The sequence below is a fragment of the Lepisma saccharinum genome, chromosome 3 (assembly GCF_977018435.1).
Source record: "Lepisma saccharinum chromosome 3, izLepSacc3.1, whole genome shotgun sequence".
Lineage (NCBI taxonomy): Eukaryota > Metazoa > Arthropoda > Insecta > Zygentoma > Lepismatidae > Lepisma > Lepisma saccharinum.
This window is the reverse complement of record NC_139231.1, coordinates 37368081-37393578: the sequence shown is the minus strand read 5'-3', so window position 1 is coordinate 37393578 and position 25498 is coordinate 37368081. Positions and strand designations below refer to the sequence as shown.

Here is a 25498-nt window from a genome sequence, read left to right as displayed (position 1 = left end):
GTGTCAGAATTCCTTATCGTATTCATCAAAATGGATCACAGCAGTGGAGAAGTGTTCTGAATGAAAAACAACTACAATGTGCTAAGGGATTCCAAATCACAAAGCGAGAGTTTACGACCAGAGGATGAGGCACCATGTCTTTTGAGTATTTCAAAAACTTAAAAAATGCAAACTGGCTGGCCTCTATACATGTCAACCTTCTGGTATTCCCATATTTCAAAGCCACGTTGCTAGCTTGCATTTTTACTTGAGCATGGAATTCTGACTGGTGTTAATGATGAGTGGGTTCTTAAACTTTCGAGCTGCATACAGCTCAACAAAGAAGTAAGCAAGAAGGGAGCAGCATGAGCAATGCAATCAGTTACTTGCCATGTGATCCTGCCCTTTCGTTGCTAAAGTGTGCAGGTTTCTTCAACACATCGTCATCACCTTCATCCAGAGCGAGGTGTTTCTTTCATCATGAAGGAGAAAACTGAACAGGATTAAAGCAAGGACATAATATTTAATGTTCAAGTTTATGACAACAAAGCAAGTGACATGGATATTCAGGCACAACCAAAAGAGAAGTGAGGAGAAAACAAATGACTGGCTACTTTGGTTCGTGAGCTTCTCAGTGTTGTATAACAATCATGATTTTCATTTTAAGAAATCATGACACTTTTTTATTAAAATCAATTTTTTAATTTTTTTACACACACTTAAAATTGCTTGCATGTTTTTTGGCACCATATCTATAGATACATTTATTATTTTTATATACAAAGGCTTTTTCTGGTAAACAACCCTGTAAAATATTGGAACAGTTTGATTAAAGCAAGTAAAATATTATATGTAAATATCATTTTCCTGTTGCTGATACTGTACATATGAATTTACTATGGAAATGTTTGTTGGGTGTGTCAGTGAAGCCCCAATAATTTCAGTAACTTTTCTTTGAGTGAAAAGGGCCTCCCCAATGGAGCAGTGGTAGAATCGTTGCCTTGCAATAAAGGGGTCCCGGGTTCGATACCTGGTGAAGGCACGTAGTGGTTCGGATCCCACTTTAAGCTGTAGGTTCAGTCCCGATTAACCTTACTGTGCATAAAGTGGACTTAAAACACCAAATCAATCAATCTTCCAGTGAAAGTAAAACATTCTGGATGTACTATATAATTTTAACTTAATATAATTTTTGTAGTCTTTTTAGCTGAATTTTGGTGATTTTTTAAAATGATATTTTGCAAAATATCAACTGCCATCCTTATTTACAGCTTAATGATAATGACATTATTTACGGTTTAACATGATTAGTATTTTGTATATTATTCTATACAAAATTTTGCTATTTATGCCTATAAAAAACTCTGTCATTCCATGTGACTCACGTTACAGTTAGAAGCATGATATTCTTAAAATAAAAGTTCGTCTAGCACTCACATAAAAGTTATGAAACTCTTTCTTCCTTATAGGTTATTACTCCTTTAAGGCTACATAACCTGAGTACAATAGAATGCAGAAAATGTGGCTTTTTAATTTAGTATAATTTTTTAAATTGTTGTAACACGTGTTACATTAAAGTGGACATCCTAATTGTCAACACCTACATTTTACTGGAATTCTGCTCTTCTATTATAACTAGGATTTTTTTTTATAAAATATACAACAAACATCAATGTCTGTTACCATACAAACACATAAATAATAGAATCAAAAATTGGCCTTTGATGATAATAAATGTGATGTGACACAGGTTACAAAAAAATGTGACTTGTGTTACATTTAGGTCAGCAATTAGAAACGTTAGGTATAACTACTCATATATATACCTTGGTACAATAGAACTCGCAAGAATGTAGATTTTATAATTAAAGTAGACAGCCGTTTTGTCAATATCTACATTAAGGTGGACACCCGATACGTCAACATCTACATTTCACTGGAACTATGCTCTTCTACTAGAGTATGCAATAAACATCAATCACACAAATAAATATAATACATACATGTATGCAAAAGGAACCCTTAAATAAAAAAAAAATATTAGTGACTCATGTTACAAAGAATTGTGACTCGTGTTACATTTAGTGTGTAGGCAAGTTTCAGTTTATCTAGTCCACTCAACAACATAATTACAGGGTAGAATTACTCTCTCACAAGTTACAAGAGTAGCATAGTAGAGTCACATAGTAACAGTAATGAAATAATACTTATTTCAACAAGTGAGGAAAATGGAGAATTGCAATTTATATAATGTACTTATATATAATATAAAGATACTTCACAAAATACAAGAATGAAAGTAAAGAATTACAATTTATGCAATAAAAAGAAACATTTTGAATTACAGTAACAATACTGAGATAAGAACATTAATTTCAAGGAACAGGAATCAAAACAAGTGCAACACAAATTATACAGTATAAGTGGTGAATGTTTGGTAAAACTAGCCTACTCAAATTTATAATGGCCACGTGCATTGACAAGGGTGAGTATGTTTATCTTCTTTATGAGCGTGTGTGAAATATTTCGTTTGGTGAAGATGGCCAACAGAGTGTAATTTACACATATTACTCAGTATTAGCTAAGAAAGTTAACAAAAATAGTTTCTCTGCGAGTTATAAATAAGGGATGTAACAGTAATATTCGTTTTTGAAGCACAAAGGCATGTCACGCGCACCATAGTTTAGCCAACCTCATATACATCGTGACTCTCGTTACAACTTCTTTTGCTGTATATTAGGCAATTCCAACAAAAGAAGAAAAACATATTGCTCTTTTTTCATTGTGGTATTGTTATAGAAACAAGTAAACTGTATATTTTGCAACAGAAGTAATTTGTTTTATAAATACTAGAAAAAATGTGTGTTTTTGTGACTCTCGTTACTACTACGCACGTGTGTTAAAATATCGTTATCAAACCTATAAAACTTAATGCATTTAAATTGCCTGAGAAATGAGTACCTGATTTAGTTCTTTCCAATGTTACAAAAGTAGATAGTGTAGCAACAGTAAATATACTTGTCATCAACTGCAATAATCCCAAATTTCCTCCCTTGTTTTTCGCTTACTTTTTATCGAACTTCACAAGGCAGTAGAATCTAAACTTGCAATTTATATTGATTTCTAACACTGAAATGTGATATTTTTATAGTGATTTAAACCAGTGCTTTTTTTAAAAAAAGAAATCACTAGATTTAATACAAACCACCTTGGCGTGACCCAAATATTAACCTCACTTCCACATAGTACACCTTGGACTTACCTTTCCAGATTAATGAGAATCTATCATCTGTCCTCACAGTCAGTAATTCTGTATGGGACTTGCATGGGATTTGTGCTGTGCATTTACATGATGGCTATTGGGTATTAGTTTTTTTAAACTTTAATAATCGCTTGGATGAAGTTCGCAAGCAATTAAACGATGTGTTGTCCGAGTGTGTGTGTGATTGCCCCTTTCAATAATTTCATCACCATTTATCCTCATCTTTGCAATTACCCAAAAGTTGCAGAAATGCAAAGTAAAATAAATCAATTATCGGCAAAGTAGTACTGCTTCATCTCAGTCGCAGTTTAGTGTGCACCATGACTTTTTTGTTCTTCTAACAAGGCTAGGAGCAAACATCCTTGATGAGCAACTGGATTGAATTCAATGTGCCATTTTCTTCTTTTTACAGATACTATACCTTTGAAGGATGTATTGCTGACGGAACCATACCTACATGCTGACGCAACCAATTGTTTTCTCTATGAGTTTTCCAAAAATCCTATTTTCCAGCTGTCAGCCGTGGAAGCTCAGAATACAAGTAAATTTATATTTTATTACTTAATGTTGCAAAATTCATATTGTATAATTAAAGTGTTTATAAATACAGTGAAACTTGAATTTTCACTTTTCCACTAAGCTGATTTTTTGTTGTTCTATTAATTTTGGTTCACTGCTGTAATGTTGCAAGCAAGTTCCAATGAGGATGGTAGCAGTGAACTGAAATTAATAGAACAAAAAAAACATGGAAAAGTGAGTACTTAAGCTTCTCTGTATTTTTTAATAATGCATCTCTCATTTCCCAAAATATAAAATGTTTATGTTCAGAAACATGATTGTTTTTCTTAGTTTTGTCATTTTTAGGTTGCTATTATAATGTTTATCAAATATGCACACTTTTGCCACAATAAATTAAACACATGTATTGTATTATCCATACTCCTCAGTATTCATATTTCACCTTAAGGCAAAAACTCCTGTTATTTTTATTGAAAGGATTGCTTAAACTGCATTTGATCTAATGTGTTGTCCTTCCCTCACTTGTTGAATGGTGACCTTCCAAGCAGGAACCATGTGTATGCTGGATAAAACTCTTTGTGGAGCAACCAAGCTGTGAAGGCAAGAATGTATAAATTCATACAACTTAGTAAATATCTGACGAAGACCTGAAAAAGGAAGCTTCCGTAATCACTGTATTAACACATGTACATCACTTTTTTTTTTACCCAAAATAGGATGGAGCATGACTTATATTCTAGATTACTATAAGTCATTATATTTATAACAATTTATTCTTCATTAATACCACAAACCTTATGAATACTACCAATGTCTTTATTTATGTAGTAACAACACTTACTGGTGGGCAATTGTGTTAAGTGGTGGACTTTTGATCTCACCACCAAAGTTCCTGGGGTTGAGTCATCACAATTAGCCAAAAGTTACAGAAAATCAATGTAAGAAGATGAGAATATAAATTCAAACAACACTTACTGCAGTCACCTGACCTGTCACTGTCCTTGCTATTTTCACTCAAGTCTTAGCTATCAGAGAAAGGAATGTTAAGCACTACTTCAACCCCTCTGATCCACATAGTACTTTTACAGTGGTGAGTGTGATCGTAGGAGGGATTCTTATTGTTATTTCTCAGTACTCCTTTTTCTGATTTTGCCTGTGAGCAAAATTAATGAAAACGTTTTTGTACTGAGCAGAACTGTTTAAAAAAACAGTATGGTATATACATGCCAAAACACAGTCGGCACAAAATACACGAGGTCCAAACTACACTCGGCATTAGCATGTGAGGTACTTTTGAATTGATCCTCACTGTATAGCAGACATTTTCTCATTTCTGAATGGTACAGGGGTAGCCAACCTGCAGTATGCAGAGAATGTTTATCTGTACTGTAAGCCATATGTGTTGTGTATATATTAACTGCATTTTGTTTTTGTAGACTGTTGGATTTTTTTCTTTCCTTTTTTTCTAGACATGATTGGCATTCGACAAAAGCACACGTGTTCACTCGTAAAACATGCAGAATCTGATGATTCTTTGGATCTAATACATTCCAACCATAGTGAGGAGATATTTTACAGCATTGATGTGTATCCTGATGGGCAGAGATATTGTACAGCCAGTCAAAATAGGCAATTTACCCTATGGGACATTGAAGCCAGGTAAGAGAATTACATCTCTCTCTTTACATTAAAATCACCATACACATCTGACATTTTTTTTACCCAAATCTGAACATAGTGTCAAAACTGATTACATTATATCCTGATGTGATAGAATAGGCAAAGATTTTGTCAAGAAGAGCCAGGACTAAATCATTTCATTTGCCACGACTGATAAGTTTCAAGTTTTAAAAAAATGTTCATTAAGAGATTCAAAAAGGCTACATGAATTTTACCATCATGTTTATGAGGATAGTGACAAAATATCAGAATAATGCACCAATTACACACAATAAAAACATTGAATGTGGTGTTGGTGGGTGAGGTATGTGAAAACTTTTTCTTTCTCCATGCTGGCAACATTGGGAAAAAGTTATTCTGAAATTTGCAACCTTGGTTTTGTAATATTGGATAAGAACTACACTCTTCCTATCAATGGGGAATTGTTTATTTATTGATCTAGGCTTTTTGTTAAGCATAGAGTTGCAGGAACAATTTTTTTACACTGATCACACGAATCATTGGTGTTAGGCAAGACAACACCATAAGATAGTGAGTAAGGAAGCACAAGGGTTGTGGCAATATTTTCTGGTATTTAGCATACATCTAAATCTATGCAAAAATTCATATGTAAAGCAGCACTTATCTGATGCAAAAAAGAATCCCACACCAACTACTGGACTAGCAAAGCATTTCAAGTTCAACAAACACAGCGTCACAAAAAACATACACCGCACACACTGATTGACATCAAAATCAAAGAGATGCATACAATTATGCACTTCCCATATGAACTGAACATTGACAGCAGTCAGACGCATACCATGTATCTCCCACTACTTCAACAACTTAAACCCAGTGCATGCAGCAGACGAACTGACTACACTAGCGATCCTAGCGAAATGCATAGAAACAACAAGAACCAGAAGCCAGCCCAGCAGTGAAGCAACAAGTTCCCTAGTGGTTGGTGGTAGAGGCCACTGAAATTAATACGAGGCGTATTCGTAAAGTAAGTACCGTTTGCAAATATTGCTGCTGTAGCGATGCAGTCGCGACCGTGTGAGTTCTCGCTGACGTCCTTCATCCGTTAGTTAGCCACAGGCACGCGTGGGAGCAGGTCATGCTTTTTCTTCGTAGTTTTCTGAAGGTTTGAAATGTTCAAGAAAATCAATTGGCCCGCCGTCTGTGAAGTCCGGTCTGTGATTTGTTTCCTCAAGGCAAGAATGGTTGAATTCTTGCCTAGATGACAGACCCCCAACAAAGATGCCTGCTGTGACACATTAATCTGGCTGCATCGTGCAATTCAAAACAAAAGACGTGGAATGCTTAGCGAAGGCATTGTGTTGCTTCACAACAATGCTCGTCCGCATACGGCCCAACAAACTCAAAATTTCATCATGTCATTCGGCTGGGAATAATTTGTTCATCCGCAAACAGCCCTGACTTGGCACCAAGTGACTACCATCTCTTTCTTCATCTGAAGAAGAAGTTTCTTGCTGGTCAGCGTTTCGACGAGAATGACGACGACGAAGCAGCAGTGCATGGATGGCTTTCGTCACAGGCGGGAACATTCTATGATGATGGGATACAAAAACCTGTGCCACGCTACGATAAATGCTTGAACAATGGTGGAAACTACGTAGAAAAGTAGTTTAATTTCTGTAGAATTCAATGCAAATAAAAAAAGGTATGAAACTATTTTACTTTATTTTTTACATCCTTTCGGTACTTACTTTCCGAATACGCCTCGTAGAACTTCTACAAGTAAGTTTTGTGGAAAAAGTTACTAACTAGCGTATGTCTAATTAGTTTTTCTTGTTTGCTGGGGACAGCTTAGTCCTCATTGCTTTCTCTTGTCATCGCTGATGTATTATCACTGAAGAGTGTCAAGTGTTTCAGCTCTGATTTTCTTGCTCATGTGCAGATTAAGGATGGAAGTGCCCCCTTCACCCACCCAGGACAAACAATATGTAGAGGCACATATTTTTGGTAAATAATAAAAGAAGCAAAAAATCGTTACAAAAACAGAGTCAATTTTGGGTTTAAAAGTGGTAAATAAAATGAAATTTCGCTGTTATAGCGGTTAAAATGCAGCATATAAAATGACATTTTGGTTTTAAAAATGTGAATATAATCTGAAATTTGATATAAAAACTGCACTATTACACAAAATAAACATATCCCTTCTAATAGCACATTAAATCATTACCAGAATATTAAATTATTCTTATATAAAGGGGTCCATTTTTGCTTCTCAAATATTTGCAGCAGAATTAATCAATTTTCCGTAAATTGCATAACTCACAGGATACTTCATACTTCAGAAAGTGTCATGTCAGTATACAAACGGTAAATGTCGTGTTTTAAGAGTCTATTTCGCATTTGCAGTTCATTTCGCATCATTTTGTGACACAACAGGTTAGGAAAATGCACCTCAAACCTTTCAGAAACATGAAAAATTAATATTACAATGTTATTTCACATTTAGTGTTTTCGTCAATAACGAAATATGCATGTCTCTAGCAATAAGTTGTCGCTTAGCGTAAGAGCAAAAGATGATCACCTCCCTTCGTTTCCTTTGCCGTCTAAAATTAAGCAGAGGATTTAAAACTGGCAATAAACCTTCAATGAACCTATGGAGTGACAAGTAAAAAAAGCCATCCTCATGGGGGTTCATGATTCTGCCACTGGCGCATGATGCAGCTATCTGCTTAGGAAATATCACTCATGTGTTTGTGGCATTAATAGCATAAGAAAACATGCAGCAATAATCGTATTGCTTCTGCTTTCTGCAACTTCGTTCATGAGGACTTTTGAATACAGTACTTAAAAACTTATAAATACGGAGAAACTAGTACTCACTTTTATGCGCGAAGCTGTTTTTTATTTTTCGATTAATTTCAGTGGCCGCGTCTCTCTTTTTTCAATTATGAATAAAAACTTATCTTTAAAATGCTGAAGAACTTTTTCATTGAACACCTGTCATTTACTTCCCCTCCTCTCCTTTTCCATCAGTCGGTATTGTGTATTGCTGCCCAGTGTTATATCTGGCAGCTGGAAGTTAAATCACAATACAATAGTCTGGAAAGTTATTGAAAAATACCTGGAAAAATCAGGCACTTTGGTGTTGCAAAGTGGGTGTGAACTCTCATCTATCACCACACACACACAACATGTTGCTTATTGTAGGCTATATGATGCCTTTGCATGAAAGAAGATTATGTAAGTTTTTTAAAAGATATTAACTTCAAAGAAAGATTATGCAAGATTTCTAAGATATATTTACTTCACAGATTCCTATAGTCTATAGGAATCTATGAAGTAGTGATGTAGTTTATCACACTACATCAGTGTCAACTATGAATTTTTGTCATGTGTTAGAAATGCTATTCTTCGAGGATTCATACCATCGAAATTAGCAAAACATAATAAGAGTACATTAATATTGTCTATAAACATACAGAAGTCAACAAAAGATTATATAGTACACAATATGTGTAAAACAAAATGTCTTCAGTAATTTATCTACACCTGTACACCCTCCCCTATAATATATACAGTGCCTTTCACCGTCGAGTTGGCCTTGGAGCGGTGGCTAGTTCACAGGGTATTATTGGTGCTTTTATGGAGTCTAATAATGCCATGCTATACGTACAATTTAAAACAATTAATTTTTATTTACGCCTTATGTCATTATGAATTATTTTTAGAGAAGTTAGAGAGTGTTCGAAAACTTGTGAACAAATTTAGGAAAACAGGGTCTGTTCTTGATAAGAAGCGAAGGTGAAACAACGGCTTGTACTTACAGAGGAGAAACTGGACGATGTTTGAGCACAATTGGAACACACTCCTCAAGAATCCCTCCGGTGCCTTTCACAAGAAACAGACATTTGCATGATGTCTGCGTGGCGAGCTACCAAACTTTTAAACCTGAAGCCATACATTAGAAGAATTGAAAGAAAACATCAGGATAGAAATTTAATTAATTTCAGAAGAGGGACTGATACGTGTTAGTGAAAATTTCCTTTAAAAAAAATCCATAAATGTGTGGAAGCAGGAAGACAACACTTCTTGTAACAAGGTACATGCTGTAACTGTCAATGTAATTGTAGGAGCTTATTTCATTACATAGCTAGTGGTCCCAGTTAACGTGGATGTTGCATCTAGTTTGCCGGCAGATGCTCTCTTGCTGCCCGGTTTGCTCCACAGACAACTCAACCGTGAAAGACACTGTATGTGTGTGTGTGTGTGTGTGTATTGCAGGAGGGGATGTTTACAGCACATGCTTGTGTTCCCCAGAGAAAATTCTAGATCTGCTTATGGATGTGCCCCCTTCCCCCCTCAAAAAATCCTGGGTACAGGTCTGTTTGCAAGCATTGGTATTAGTGGTAATCAGAGTACCAGCATGGGTATTAGTTCAAACTGGTAACAGCCAGGGATAGACAAAATTAAAAATAATTCAGGTGCCAGCCCCATTTCTTAGCCTGCATATACTTTTTTACAAATATGGACTAAGATTGCCATAATTCCAACTAAGATAAAGCTACGTGTTATGAAATTTGACCTTAAAACATAAAGGCAAAGGTAAAGTTTCCTGTTCATATAGCACCATGCCATGAAGGCACATGTAGGGGATGTGGAGGTAGTGCCCCACACATAAAACACAAACATGAAAAAACCTGTACTGTAATCATTATTTAAGATAATTAGAACTGAATTTGAAAATTCAGGCACCCTGTATTTGTCTACCGCTGGTAACACCTAATTTATGGACAGTAATCTGATACAGAATGAATGCAGAAAACAAATTGATGGAATTTGAATGAAATAGAATGACCCAACACAACTAAATGGAAAGTCAAAAGGAATACCTAAATTAAGATGGCAATTCATAATTGGGAAAAGAGACACGTGGTAGTATATAAATATGGAGAAACTAGTACTTAAGATGGCAAGATGAAATGGAAGCAGACATACAAATTATGTGAGTGAAGAATGAAAGCACAAGATAGGGCAGTCTGGCATAATATTGTTGAGAAAGAAAACCCACAAAGTATTTTAGAGTTAAATAAAGTTGTTCGTATGTAAAAAAGGAATACTTGAAAATGTGGCATTTCGTACAAATGAAAATCTAAAAGATGTACACTGTATAAACAGAGTTCAACTAAGGTAAAAAAACTGCAGAATTATCTAGAAATGTATTGGGAAACACCTGGAATCCTGTGTATGTATGTGTATATAACTTACAATTCAGTAAAGGTGAAGTTTGAAACATGTTTTGTTGCTATAAATTGAGATTTAATTCACTTCCTACTTGTTCTTTTAGGTTATTTCAGTTGATCTGGACTTTCGTTAAACCTGTCAACTTATCCCCCCATTAGTCCGGATTAACAAGATTTTACTGTACAGAAATATAGGTAATGTTAGAAATACATCATGAGCATCTGTAATACCTTAAATGATTGGATACTATGGAGAGTCAGTGTGATAATTGTTCACTCAAGCTTTCTGTTATTTGCAGCAAAAAAATATATTCTCAAACGGGCGAATTTTCCAGCAATTGGTGTAGCGTCCAGTTTGGGGACAATCCTAACCTACTGCTAGAATCTGACAGATGTTGTGTCAACTTGTTGGACGTGAGGGTATGTATGTCAAAGTTACTCCCAATATTTACACTCCTTGCATTTGTGCTAATACATTGAGATGTTTGCAGGAAGCAAATACAGTGTATTCATTTTGACTCGGAGCCGAGATAGCCCATGATTGCAGACAACGAAGCATGGCACAGATGCCGGTATTTTCAATCTGTAACATCTCACTTATTTTTGCACGCATATGTTTAACATTGAGACAATTATATTTATATTGCAAGACGAGTACTAACCTGTGTTATAATACCTTATTTACGCTTGTATAATGCACACTTTTTTCCACAATTTTTGCCCCCCAAATCTGTAGTGCGTATTATGCACGGAATAATTCGGACAGCCAAAATGAAATCATACATTTTTTTTTTCACTATGTCACTGCGTATAACATGTATATATCTACAGATTGTCTTTCTTTAGCAATAATAATTTTAAAAAAATACTTTTAAAAGCGAAATGGCCGTTTTCCATGAGATTTCACTTAGTATTGGAAAGTTTTGCGACATCAAGAAAAGCAGCACCGTTCTGGCACCACACGGGAGGCGTATCAAGCGGTATTTTTCGTTAGAGAAATAACTTCCACAAAAATTGTTTTCGCCTTAGAAATGGTCATGAACAGAGATCGGGTGAAAAATACATTTTTTGCACTCATTTTATTCGCACTCATTCCCTTCAGAAGCACTCTACCGCTCGCAAGTGGGTCTGATCTAAAAATAAACACCAGACCACACTTCAGTGTTATCCAATAGCACTTGACCTCTGCCCTCCCCTCCCCCAAGCGCACCAATGTTACCCCACAGCCGACTGCCGCTACCCAACATGCCTGGCTTGTTTTGCCATTGTGATTTTGTTTGCTCTTGGATATGCGAGAAGAGATAGAATATAGAATATGCTTGGATGTTATTTTAAATCGACCTTGTAGCAGACAACTTCCGGTAACTGCTTTCATTCAAAACGTGTTCTTTGTTCTTTGTAACACTTCATAAAGAAACAAAAGTGTTAAGAGATAATGAAAGCCACATAGGCATAGGTTTCCGCAAAAGTTCACTTCGATTTTATGTGCATCATAACTCCCGTTTACCACTTCATACATTTTCATAACTGTGCCGATGTCCTAATATTTGATAAAAGTGTTCCGTTGACAGAGCGACTTCTCCCGCTTTTCTTCCCAGGAAATGTTTAGGGGGGGGGGGGGTGCTGATTGTTTTCATGCTCGTGTGTGCACACAGGCTGATTACAGGCGAGGGTGGAAGTGGACGGCTCTTCCTTTCCTTTGACTTCTAAATGGGCAACCAGTTCTGGATGCATTCTTGAAATCGAACAAAAACCATAGGACAAGCTCATTCTCCGCCACTGGTCTGCACGGACGGCAATGCAATAATTGCAGAATTCAGGTCCTATTTTTTTTCTTTTTTTAATGCTATTGAAATATTGCCCGTATTATTGTCTGTTGCAAGGTAAAACGTAAAGAAAGGGTCATTTCTTTCTTTTCTTCACGCAGCTGATAAAAGTTCCGTCTTCGACAGTTGCGTTATCTTTGAAATACGGAGGATTTTCCCTTCGACCACCTGTTGCTCGAACTTCCAGCCGGTCGCCTTGTTTTTACTCCGCAACTGGCAGCAGTGTTTTGTCTAGGGTCTGCGAAGTTGTCGCTTGCGGATAACAGCAATGACTCATCCAGCGCGAAGGCAAAAGTCATTGTTTTGAAGCTCGCAAAGCTGTTTTGATTTGACGATAACGAAATTTGATCTTCAGAAAGAAAAACAAGAGTTAGAAGAACTTCATGTTCTGCACCTTCTGATAAACAAAGCTGTCGATTAAGGTGAGGGTAAATAACAATCTCCCATTTTGATATCTGAAAATGCGCAGGTTTCATAAAGCTTGTTTTGAGTTCATTTTATGCTTTTGGGCTAATCGGGACTAAATATACAGCTTCACTTTAGTGAAATCCAATTCCAAACCAAAATGATTATCGAGTGTGACACTGTTCAATGTGTCTTAGAATACGCATTGGGTGCAAACAGATCGCAAGTTGCATGTTTCCTTTTTCAGGCTGGCTTACAATGCAAGAGGAGGAAGAGTATGGACTGCTCCCTGGAATGGGGGAGGGGGTGAATTAGAAGTTGGTCGAAGGAAAGAAAACGTGACTTTTTTACGATGTATTTTACACAGCCGAACCAGAACGAAATTTACAGCCTTTTTTTTTTTTGTGCACACCTTGAAAGGTAAGATCTTCCGAGAGATCTAATCTTACAAGTTCATCTTGTAACAGACAATGCTCTAGTAGACCCGTATTAAATCCAACATTCATTCTGCCCGATTATCTGCTGATAATCGTTATTGGTGCAAATTCCAATAACGACCCCTTCGAAATAACTACCTTTTCCCTGGGAACTGTGAAAGGTCGTTGTATCGAGAGTTGAGTGTAACAAATATGAAGGTGAAATAATTACGTCAACACTTAACAAATAGAAATAACTACTGTATATTTACTGCACTTTGCAGCTTCACTCACGTAAATTAATAAATAACGTTTACACTTAATTTCGTCATTCACTCCCAGTTACTAATACAAGCTGTCTGAAATATCCTCACTTCCATCCATCTTGTTCAATATTCCCGTTACCTTAAAACTTTTGATCACCATTTACAGTGAGATGGAGTTCCATGCCTCACGAACCCATTCACAAACAATCGGCAGCGACACACGTTTCACCCTCCCGCTTGGTGGGAGTTCATGCTGCGTTGATGTCATCCATCTATTGTAAGCATCACGCACTGCGACCTTGAATGTGCGGTTGATAACTTTGCTCCCTCCTCTCCTATGAAAATCCTAACATAAGTTCAAGGTCGCATGGTGAATGCAGCAGCTACGAAAGCAAGGAAAAGCTCGTTTTTATGATCTACTGATTAATTTTAAATGAAATACGTATATGTTAGTCCGACACTAAGAAAGCTATTTCTGGGACCTGAATTGTACTGCACATTATATACGAGATATATTTTTTTTGTTACTTTTCCCTATCAAAAACGAGGGTGCGTATTATACACGCGTAAATACAGTAGTTGCCTAAAGTGGTGTCAAAGTGATTGACACGAAAGAGTTCCTCTTTTGTAATTCTTGTAAGTTCTGTTTCTCTTAATCTCAGAAAAAAATTGCCTAAATGTTTCTCCACCTAGAGCTGCAACGCCAGGGAATTTATGTGAAAATTGCCTACAAACGTCTTGACATGATTTGGTTTTCAGATTTGGGCTATTCCATGTCAAATCAACCATTAAAAAAATATTTTTGAACCTTTAGGATTCAGATTTTTAAGATTTTTTTGTGTATTCATAGCACCTATCAAGAGGACGAAAACTGGCAAATTTCAGATTTTTTTGGGCTCATAGTTTTTGAGTTATTGACTTTCAAAAAAGCAAAATTCCCAAAATTTGACGACATTTTAAAATCTTTGAACAGCTGTAGATCAAAAACTATTTGACCTCGAGAGCTCAAATTGGTGCCATTCTCTTTCGCTTTTAATAAGCTATAATTTGAAATGCAACATGGCTGTGTTACTTGAATTTTGTAATTCTTCATAAACTCGAAAAAAAAAGTTTTTTTGAAAATCTCAAAAACACCCTCTTTATTTTTTGAAAAAATCAAATTATATGTTTTGAAGACATAATTGACTATTTATGTGCAAAATTTCATAATGGGACAGTAATGGGTTCCTATGAAAATTAAATTTTTTGTGTTGTAATGCTAATTTGTTCACTTCCATGTTTAAATCATATCTATAAGCTGACTTGTTGATGTTGAAGTCTTCATATTAATCTATTTTATAATTTTTGGACTACAAATGATATGAAAATTTATAATATTTATCACTTTTAATATCAGGTAAGCAAATTGAAAAAGGTATATTTGTGTTTACATTTTAGAATAGGATACAAATACAAGGTCTTAATATCGAAAATATATATATATATATATATCTACATAATATTCATAATAAACTAAACAACCATTTTTATCAACCACACATTATTTTAATAACAATTCATACCAATTAATACCATTTAATTTTAAAGAGAGTATAAAACACAGTACTTCACTGATCATTTCACAAAAGACAACTGACTAGATTGCAGTAAACAATTTGTGATGTTCACTGATGTATACTGAGTCTAGCAATGATAGATCAATTGCTCTCACATTTGTAATCTAATCGCAGTATTTATTGTCTTGTCGAAGGCAGATTTCATCAGTGACACTCTTTTTCACGTGCTTTTCATCCCACTATGATAAGCTGGCAGACTGGAAGGAGCTACTCAGCAGCCTTTTCGACAGCCTGAAGGGTTTCAGGTAGAGACTTCCACCAAAGAGAACTGAAATTTCTATTTCCACTTCCTTACTCCCTCATCTTCAACCCATCGGCCGCTGCAAACGTTGAAAAGTTTTGAGACTTGTAGACATGATTTAAATACTTTTTATTCTCCAAATACCTGTAAGGGGGATTTCAGACTGGAACAACAAGTGGCAAGTGACAAGCGGCAGCGAGGATTCACACCGAAGTGACAAACAAAAATGCAACACGGACCCTTCTGTCTACAAGCAAGTATTCACTAAGCATGGGCGGTCAACAGACCGAGGCGACATGATGCATGTTATTGAGAAAACGACCCAGTCCGAGCTACATGCAAGGGACAAGCAATATGTGTCACTTGTTGCATGTCACTTTGGTCTGAAAGCTCCTCAAATGTTAATAATATCATACATTTATATATTAAGGTTGTTTATATGCCATGAGATTTTTATGCAACATGTACCATTACATTATTAATAAAAGTGATAAATATTATACATTTTCAAATTGATTGTAGTCCAAAAATTATAAAATAGATTAATATGAAGTCTTGAACATCAACCAGTCAACTTATAGTTATGGTTTAAACATGGAGTTAACAAATTTCACACACTTTACAACACAAAAAATTTTTCATAGGAATCCATTACAATCCCATTATGAAATTTTGCACACAAATAGTCAATTGTTGTCTTCAAAACATATAATTTTAAAAAAAATAATTAAAAGGGGTCTTTTTGAGATTTTCAAAAAAACTTTTTTCGAGTTTTTGAAAAATATACAAAATTCAAGTAACACAGTCGTGTTGCATTTCAATTTAAAACTCATAAAAGGCAGAAGAGAATGACACCAATTTGAGCTCTCTAGGTCAAATAGTTTTTGATCTACAGCTGTTTAAAGATTTCAAAATGTCTTCAAATTTTGGGATTTTTGTTTTCTTGAAAGTCAGTAACTCAAAAACAATAAGCCCAAAAATTTGAAGTTTGGCAGTTTTTGTCAACTTTACTGGTAGTACCACTGTACCAAAAATTATCAATTTCTGAGATGTCAAGGGTCAGACTGGTTGATTTATGGAATGACCCATAAGTGTCATACATAAAAAATCTTTGTTCCAATGTGAACGTTTTGGCTGTCATTTCAATGATCTCACAATGTTATTAAACACACACACGCTCATATAGAAAAATTGACACTGAAAGTAAAGTATGTTATCTGTGAGAGAGTTATCACACTGGAGAAATGCCCACACACGCACGCTGAAATTAAACAGAGTGAAATTACACTGCATCTTGCTAAAACGAACAGAACTATACTGATAAGCAAGCAACAATTACACCTGGAATGTGAGCTTCAGCCAGTGTGTCGTGCCAATCAAAAGATGCCAGGAATGTGTGAATTCAGTTGGTCACCACTTTGAACAACTCTTATAACACTCGCTATGCAATGTAAATAACATTGTCTGCATGCATAAAAATAAGTGGGACGTTATGGATCGAAAATGTCTGCATTTGGGCCATGCTTCGTCGTCTGCAATCATGCGCTATTTCTGCCCTGAGTCAAACTGTATATCTTGCTCTGCCACTTTCTTCTTTATATGGCACTTGGTGGTACCACTTGTTACAGAGATTGGTACTTTGCATGAACTTTACTTACACAGGGTGGCTACTCACTGAGAATTCCTTGAATTCCAGGAATTATGCATGAATTATTGGATCCGGGAATTGTGCGTGAGTTTTTCTCTGTAGACGTGAAAAATTGCAACTTTTATTAATCAAAATACCATTGAATTAATACATAATTATAAATGCCCTGAGCTAGGTTTTTCACAGATTAGATTTTATTATATCATGAAAGGAAAGGTGTGTAGAGAATAAAACAGAATTCTCTCAATCCGTTTATTTTGTTAGTGTCCTTTGCAGAACAGTCTATCTGACAGACGGAAGATTATTACAAGATAACATAGAAGTTGATTAGTTAACATTTGAGAGTAATTCTTATACAATTAACAGTTTTTCGTAGATTAGTATATCCCGTAACATTTGTGACTTGTGTTTGTAGATATACAAATATATTCGAAAAGTAAGTACCGAAAGGGTGTAAAAAATAGTTTCGTATCTTTTTTTATTTGCATTGACTTCTACAGACCTTAAACTACTTTTCTACATATTTTCCACCATTGTTTAAGCATTTCGTAGCGTGGCACTAGTTTTTTTTTATCCCATCATCATAGAATGTTCCCACCTGTGACGAAAGCCATCCATGCACTGCTGCTTCGACGTCGTCATCCTCGTCGAAACTCTGACCAGCAAGAAACTTCTTCAGATGAAGAAAGAGATGGTAGTCACTTGGTGCCAACTCAGGGCTGTTGGCGGATGAACAATTGTTCCCAGCCGATTGACGTGATGAAATTTTGAGTTTGTTGGGCCGTATGCGGACGAGCATTGTCGTGAAGAAACACAATGCCTTCGCTAAGCATTCCACATCTTTTCTTTTGAATTGCACGACTCATCCGGATTAATGTGTCACAGCAGGCATCTTTGTTGGTGGTCTGTCCTGTAGGCAAGAATTCAACCATTCTTGCATTGAGAAAACAAATCAAATTTTCTTGAACATTTCAAACCTTCAGAAAACTACGAAGAAAAAGCATGACCTGCTCCCACGCGTGCCTGTGGCTAACTAACAGATGAAGGACGTCAGCGAGAACTCACACGGTCGTGACTGCATCGCTACAGCGGCAATATTTGCAAACGGTACTTACTTTACGAATATGCCTCGTATTTCGAGTCTGAGTATGTGAAATGGCAAATGTAAATTCCGCACTTTAAATTTAATATTTTAAAAATATATACCGTTTAATTAAATTGAATTAGAACTTTTGGACTCATTGGGATCACGTAGACCCTTTATATTGTTAATATATTCACCTTTGTATGTGTGAGGGTGGGGAGAGGTGATATTACATAAGGTTGAAATAGAGAAAACATCTGCTTGCAGCCTTGAATTTTTGGAAATTTCACCTTGAAAACCTGGAATTACACTTGAATTTTATCATAGTCCTAGAGTGGTCACCCTGTTACAGCATTGTTATTTTAAAACTGAAATTTCTAATAATTTGCTCAACTATACCATAGCACAAGCTAGAGCACTTGGGAGAGAGATGCATGATGGGAATTTTTAACTGGTACACTATGGTATTGTGTTAGAAATGTAAGGATCTGTAAATTATGAAAGAATGTGACAATCTGATATGAAATATGATGTGTATATGTTATAAAGATTTGTAATCCATATGGCAGATAATAACGGGGTCCTGGGTTCGATACCCAGTGGAGTCACATAGTGGTTCGGATCCCACATTAAACTGTAGGTCCAGTCCCAATTAGCCTTTCTGTGCATAAAGTGGACTTAAAACACCAACTCAAACAATATGGCCGGATAACTAGGGTGGGTTTCCTATCTCTGAAAATAATGCACATTGGTTTTCATATTCTTAACAAACCATACTATGTACCTATGATTACGTATTAAGCAGAGACTGGGACAATGGAGGAGAGAGATAGGAGTAAGTGGAAATGAAATTCTCAAGGCTCAGCTAGACCTTTGGCTGATGCCAGTGAAGCAGTTTTCGAAATTTCCATTCCTGTCGCCGCCCCCTGTGGCAAAGTGGTTAACACATCTTGCTATGACACCAGGGGTCCCGGGTTTGAATCCCGGGCTGGGCATTGATGTTTGTGAGTGTCCATTCATCATATCATCCCTCATCACCATATTCGCAAATTAGCCAAAAGTGGCACAAAAAACGAAGTAAAATAAAGCAAATCAATCAATCCTTTGCAGTTGAAAAACCGCCATGGTATTGCAGATTCTGAAAAAAGTACATAATTCATATGATTCTCCATATAGTTTGCTTTTGCTGTTATCTAGATATTCATAGTAGTTTAGTAGTTTAATAGGCACAAAAAAGTGAAAGTAAATCACGTTAAAAATATATGAATGCTCTAGAAGGAATTCTAAGTAGAATTTGGAATACCATGGCAGTTTTTCGAAATGAAAGGAAATTTTGAAAACAAAGCTTTAAGGAGTATATTTGTGAAGGCAGAATAAGGAATGAAGCTATTCAAAGGAGTGGTGTTAGTGAATCTAAATGACCATAGATCATGCAAAGATAAGGTGTTTTCTTTTAAGACTGAATGGATATGGCCAGAAAAAACTTCCAGGTAAAGCTTACGCAGCTTAAGGAGTGAGGAAAAGGCCAAAATGAAGATGAAGTCATTGGTGGAAAAAGAGGTGCTGGAGTGTGAGAAGATTGAGAAGTTGGATTTACATGCTTATTCAGATGGAGACTGGAAATACTGAAAGATAATAATGGAAAGGGAAAGAGAGGGGAAAATAATTTTAGAAGCAAAGAAATATCAGCACAGTACAATTGCATATTAAGTACCATGGTGGTCCAGTTAGGGCATTTGATTTCCACATGGAATACCTAGTGTTCGTTTCCCTGGATGGGTAGTGTCTAGTGGGAATTTTTTTCTGTCCCTGCATAGAGTGGCTCTGGGACTCACCCTGCCTCTTAATCAATGAGTACGTGGGGACAACCCTGGAGGGAATTAAAGATGGCCAGAGCATATTGCTAATCACATCACCCCCGATATGCCCAAGGTTGAGAATGTGCAGAGAAGGAACAGCTTTTTACAATTGCATGTTACCAGTTTTTTTATTATTATTATTATTATGCTGGCTGGTGACGTGATGCATAATCAATCAAGTCACTACAAAAAAAATATTGAAAACCTCCCAAAAGGGTGGTTAAAACAAATATTTGATGCAATCGAGAGTGTAACGAGCCATTACTGGGCCCATTCTGGTAAGTACTTTTTGATTTTACTTTGAAAATACTGGAACTGTGAATTTCTTGTGGAACTTTCTCCATATACACAAGTGTCATTGATTACCAGTCCCTTGAGAAAAGAAAACAACATTCATAGCCAATGATTGTGACCATCAAAAGCTCACATAGGAAGGTGTTGCAAATTCGACCAAGAACTTAAAAGATATAACAAAGAAATATTTATATTCCATATGGAGGATAAATGCGCCAAATGTAGGATACATGGATACATTCCCAAAACTGACTGAAATCGGATTAATATTCTTCTAAAATATAAATATAATCTAGACCGTCTGGCCTCTTATTTCAAGCCATCATGAACAATGCTAGGACACACTTCAACCTTAGTTCTCTACTAATTAGTATGCAGATGCCATAACTGCTAATCAATTTCTAGTAATAAGAGCTTACCTGTAAACCAAGCTTGTACCTGGATGTTTGAAACAATTTGGATCCACCATATTCATGAGACATTAACCAGATTTGGCTTAAAGGGGGAGAACCAAAATTCTACGAATTTTGCACCCAGGTTTATTTTAAAGCCACCGGGGTAGAAAGTGCATACTCCTGAATGTATGTAGGGGGAGGTTGGTTATCTTCAGAGTCCCACCTTTTTTATTTATATGAACATGCCATTAGTGTGCTGGTTAAACGGCCTCATAATTAAATTACCATACATGAAAAGCCAATTTTCAGTTGATCACAATATATGACATCTTGTAATTAATTTTCTTCCGTTACAGGATCCACAAGGGAAGGTACAGAACATTATGTGTAAGAAAAAACTTGGCTTCTTGGAAGAGTGTGAAGAAATTTCACTTACAGTGAAAAGCAGTGTTGCCAATTTCTGCTATGTTGGAACTCACCATCTCATGCTCCTGATGGATTCTCGTTCACCTCAGAAGCCTTATATAAGGTGGACACACATGCTGCAGTCAGTGCCAACATATGGCTGTGTGACCCGCAGTGAGAATAAAGAATTTTTGTGTATATCGAGCCAAAAACCTGAAGAAATTGAAATTATTATCAACAAATGGTCTTCTGATCCAAGCTCATCTGATTCTTCTAACAGCTGTGATTTTCCCGTCAGTAAGACGTTGCCGTTTATGATACCCTCCATGAAAGACACAACTGACTTCGCAAGGAAACATGGATCGTGGCTTGATCCGAACATTCAGCGCAGAACATCCTTGAGTCTGATTGGTTCTACATGTGTGGTCCCAGACTTCTGTGCAAGGAATCCGGTTCTTGTGTTCACAGAAACATCAGCAGGGGACTTGTTTTGTTCTCGTCTGCTTGAACGCAGAAGGGATGCAACATCTGAACTGTGTGTGAGCAGCTATTGTATGGATCCTGTGTGGGGCCACGAAAGAGAGGGACCAGCTTTCAAGAAATTTTCACGTTGGGGAAGGAAGGCAAGCAAAATTATGCAAAAGGAGGTTCCTACCTTCAAAGTCTCGACCATATTGAATGGAGTGAATTTGATGAAAAGTGAGTATGAACAGAAGGGATTGTTAAATTCAAGGATTTTATTTCTAGGAAAGGAAATGAAAGTCCTATGAACACCAAATTGTTACTTTTTTTAAAGCATTGCCCATGAATACTCGGGCACCACTGCCATTATTGTGGAAGCTCTCCGATTCCTTCGGTATAGAAGGAAGTTGGCTGCTGTCATAGCTACTGTAGGGCATCTTTTGTCAGTGCTTCGTCTGCCTTTAATTTCTTCCCTCCCAGATGCTCTTTAAGGGACTCAAACAAAACTGATAATCACTGAGGTCCAAGTCTGCACTGTATAGGGGGGGCAAAACCTCCCAGGGCATTTCGGAGAGAGTTGTTGCTGTCAAATTGACCGTATGAGGCTGAATATTGTCATGGTGAAGAATGACATTTTTCAGATAACATCCCCGATATTTTCTTGCAAAGGGCATTTCATACGGCAACCTTCGTCAATGTGCATTAATATTGAGCATTAATTCTGACCCTTTCTCCAAAAAATTCAGATGAATAACACCTTGCTTATCCCAGTCAGACAAATGTGTCCATGTTGTTCATTCATCGGCAGCTGTTGTTCTTCGCCAAACTGTAACATCATTCACACACTCTTTCTCCTGAATCCGTTTGTTTCCCATAGTGTGCTTGCAATCTTCTCAAAAATTCAGTCTTCATCATCTCCTTCACAAGAAATTTGAAACCACAGCTACAGACACACTACTAGTCACCATTTTTGCTGACAGTACTGCACATGCGTCAACTTATTAGGGTGAAGGTGCAATCCTCCCTAAGGATGAAGGTACATCCTTTGGAAATTTTATTGTTTTCCAGCTATTCATAACTTTCTTTATGCACAAATGTCTCGTTCAACGTTGAACAATCCTTGTAGAAGTAAAATCTTAGCAGAAATACTTAATAAAAACAAGAGGAACAACCTGAAGGAAATAATTTTATTAAGAATGCCATTGCTACCACAATGGTATTTTTTGCCTTTGAAACACTAATGCCATCAATGGTGCCTAGTTTCTCCCAGGTTAGAGCTGTATATTACCTTATGATTTTGCACATACAGGAGATCTACCACAGAAATTTCAGTGAAAAAGGTAGGCTTCACTAAGACTTGAACCAGTGTCTGGCATACTGTGCTATTTGTTAGAGCAAAGTTACATCATCAATTTATCAAGAATGTTGTAATGCAGGTGGGTTAAAAGGATAAGGTGGGGAAGGATAAAAGAGTAATTAATCCTGGTGACCTTTATTTAGAAGATTGAAATGCTGAGATTCATTATTATTATTAAAAGTTCTAAATATATATTTCACTGCTATTTTTAGTTTTATAAATGCAATAACATGGGCAATTTCTCAAAAGATTTTTTGGGAGGATAGTATTTTGTAATCCCTCCTTCCCCTCTCTATCTCACTCTCACATTCAGTGGTAACTAACTAACTCTGTCACTTTGTTTTCAAAGGGATCACAAGCTTGATTTCTGGTGGAGGTACACTGTACACTGGTTCAGAGCCCAACTTGAACTGTGGACCCAGTCCTGAAAAGGAAGAAATATCTCTCTCTGTCCCCCTCCCCTCCTTTTCCTCTCCTTTCCATAAACATTGGACAAATCTCACCAAATTAACAGAACTTTCTTGCATATATCTCGCCAGCTGAACTCCGCAAGTATACTGACTTAGGTGACATCATTGTGAAGCCACTCTTAAGTTTGGCTAGATTTGTTAGAAGTCTACATCAGCCCTTATTTTGTGGTCAGAGTAGTAGTTCCGTAGATTTTTGATAGGGTTCAAATCTTGGTGCCTTCTCAGTCAAGATATGAGAGGCTTTCTAAATGCTTGTCAGGTCTAATTCAATATTTTGTGGAAAAAAAAATACACTTCTCCTTTGTTGCTGTAACTACTAAGACATGTGTGTGTTTATTTTTAGCAAAGCATTATATCCTGATTGAGTGTGCTGAAGAAAATATGGACATTGGCGAGTTAATGATAAAAATAAAGATATTAGAGCTGAGCTGGTACCACTTTGAACCAATGTTGATACTCTTACTAATTCCCACTGATGAATGAAAATTGTAACTATTAAAGCTTGTTCAAAATATAGATTAATATTAGTGAGTGGGTATTCCTCTCCAATTATATACAGTGGAATCTTGATGTTATGTTTTTCAAGGGACCGAACTAAAAAAAACAACTTTAAATGCGAGAAAATGTAAAATCGAGGAAAAGGTTATGCTATTTTGCTATGTCGGGACCATCAAGATTAAATGTATAATCAGGGTTCCACTGCATATCAATTTACCAGAAATTTGGCAGCCAGAAAGAGCAGCCACAGGCTGAACTTCGCCCATGAATAAAGAAATTCTAAATTCTAAAAATATTCAAGAATTACATCAGAATATTAAAATAGCTGTTATGTAATCACAATACAGTTTTTCACACAATCTTCGTGCAAAATAAAAGGAAACTTTGAATTTTGTGTAACTTCCAGGACAATTAGACTCCTCAAAAGTGTTGTGTGGCAATGAAAGACCAAAATGCTGGGAAAGTACTATATCTGGCAGTATGTAACTGATACTTTCCGATGGCGTCAGCTCAGCCCTAATATGTACATATCTGCACACACGTATATATGTCAAACTAAACATAAATGTGACGAAGAGAGTGTGTGTTCTCCCAAAGTGTCAAAACGAAAACTGTTTTTATGCTTGTAACAACTACAAGATAAATTGGGTGAAATTAATTTTTCCCTTTCTGCTTTTGTTTCTTCTCAGTTGTGAACAATGAAGTGCTTGAAGGGCGTGATTATCAGAAGGAAAAACGAATTGCTCGTATGCGGCAGTGGCGGATATCCAAAAAAGCTAAGAATGAGGACTCTGACTCTGATTCTGATTCTGATAAGTGGCAGATATCAGAAGAAGATATGAATGAGTACACGGATTTTATTGCCACAAAGGTTCTTAAACATTGGAAAGAACCGACCAAAGTGGAAAAGTCTGTTAATGGTACAGTCAGCTCAGAACCATCCAATGATGAGCCTAGTGAAACAAATTTGGATAGCACAAAGTCTCCGAAGAAGCCAAAATTGGATGAGTGGTTTCGACTGAGACCATTTAATGCACACAAAGAAAATAGTTCTACGAATAACAGTTCTTACTGTCCAAGTGATGTGGACCTGTTTGAGTCGCAAAGTGCTTGTGCGAGTCAATCTCGATCAGTTGTCTGTAACTCTCTTAGTGTTTCTAGCTCACAGAAAAGAGTGGTAAATACTCCGCGTCTGCAAAGGCTTAGAAGCAACCATGTGGCAGGTTTTTAAGCTGTTATTTATTTACATTGAAATAATAAAGATCTAAAACTTTTAATGTATTTTTAATTATACAGAATAGCTACTAACCAGAAACTATACACAAATAAAAATGTGAATTCGTTGTGAAGTTTCTTTGCAAATTAGAAGTACCACTAAGAAGTCAATGAGAGGATCAGGGGGTGAGGATGTAGGCTTCAGTTCACACACCCTAAATGTATGAAACTAGTGTATTTTTGTTGTTCTTAAAGGTTCGCATAACTACATTTTGTGTGTGCAAAATAATATAATACAGTTATGCTTAGTGGTTTTTATTTTTCCTTTGTTTCATCCTGGTTTTTCAAGCTTATACCAAGAAGTTCTGTGGGGAACCAGGACAAAATGTCTCAGGAAGAA

At 36.4% G+C, this 25498-nt stretch overlaps 1 protein-coding gene across 1 annotated transcript in view; it reads left to right on the top strand.

Moving 5' to 3' along the window:
- The window catches only part of TAF1C-like (TATA box-binding protein-associated factor RNA polymerase I subunit C-like), a 49293-nt gene extending 24133 nt beyond the window's left edge, over positions 1–25160 (top strand). Inside the window, exons 6-10 of the mRNA XM_083119813.1 lie at positions 3654–3782; positions 5230–5419; positions 10941–11061; positions 21048–21795; positions 24573–25160. Coding sequence (XP_082975939.1) covers positions 3654–3782; positions 5230–5419; positions 10941–11061; positions 21048–21795; positions 24573–25114 — 1730 coding nt within the window. The 3' untranslated portion in view covers positions 25115–25160. The remainder of the gene's footprint in view (positions 1–3653; positions 3783–5229; positions 5420–10940; positions 11062–21047; positions 21796–24572) is intronic.
- Positions 25161–25498: the final 338 nt, after the last annotated feature.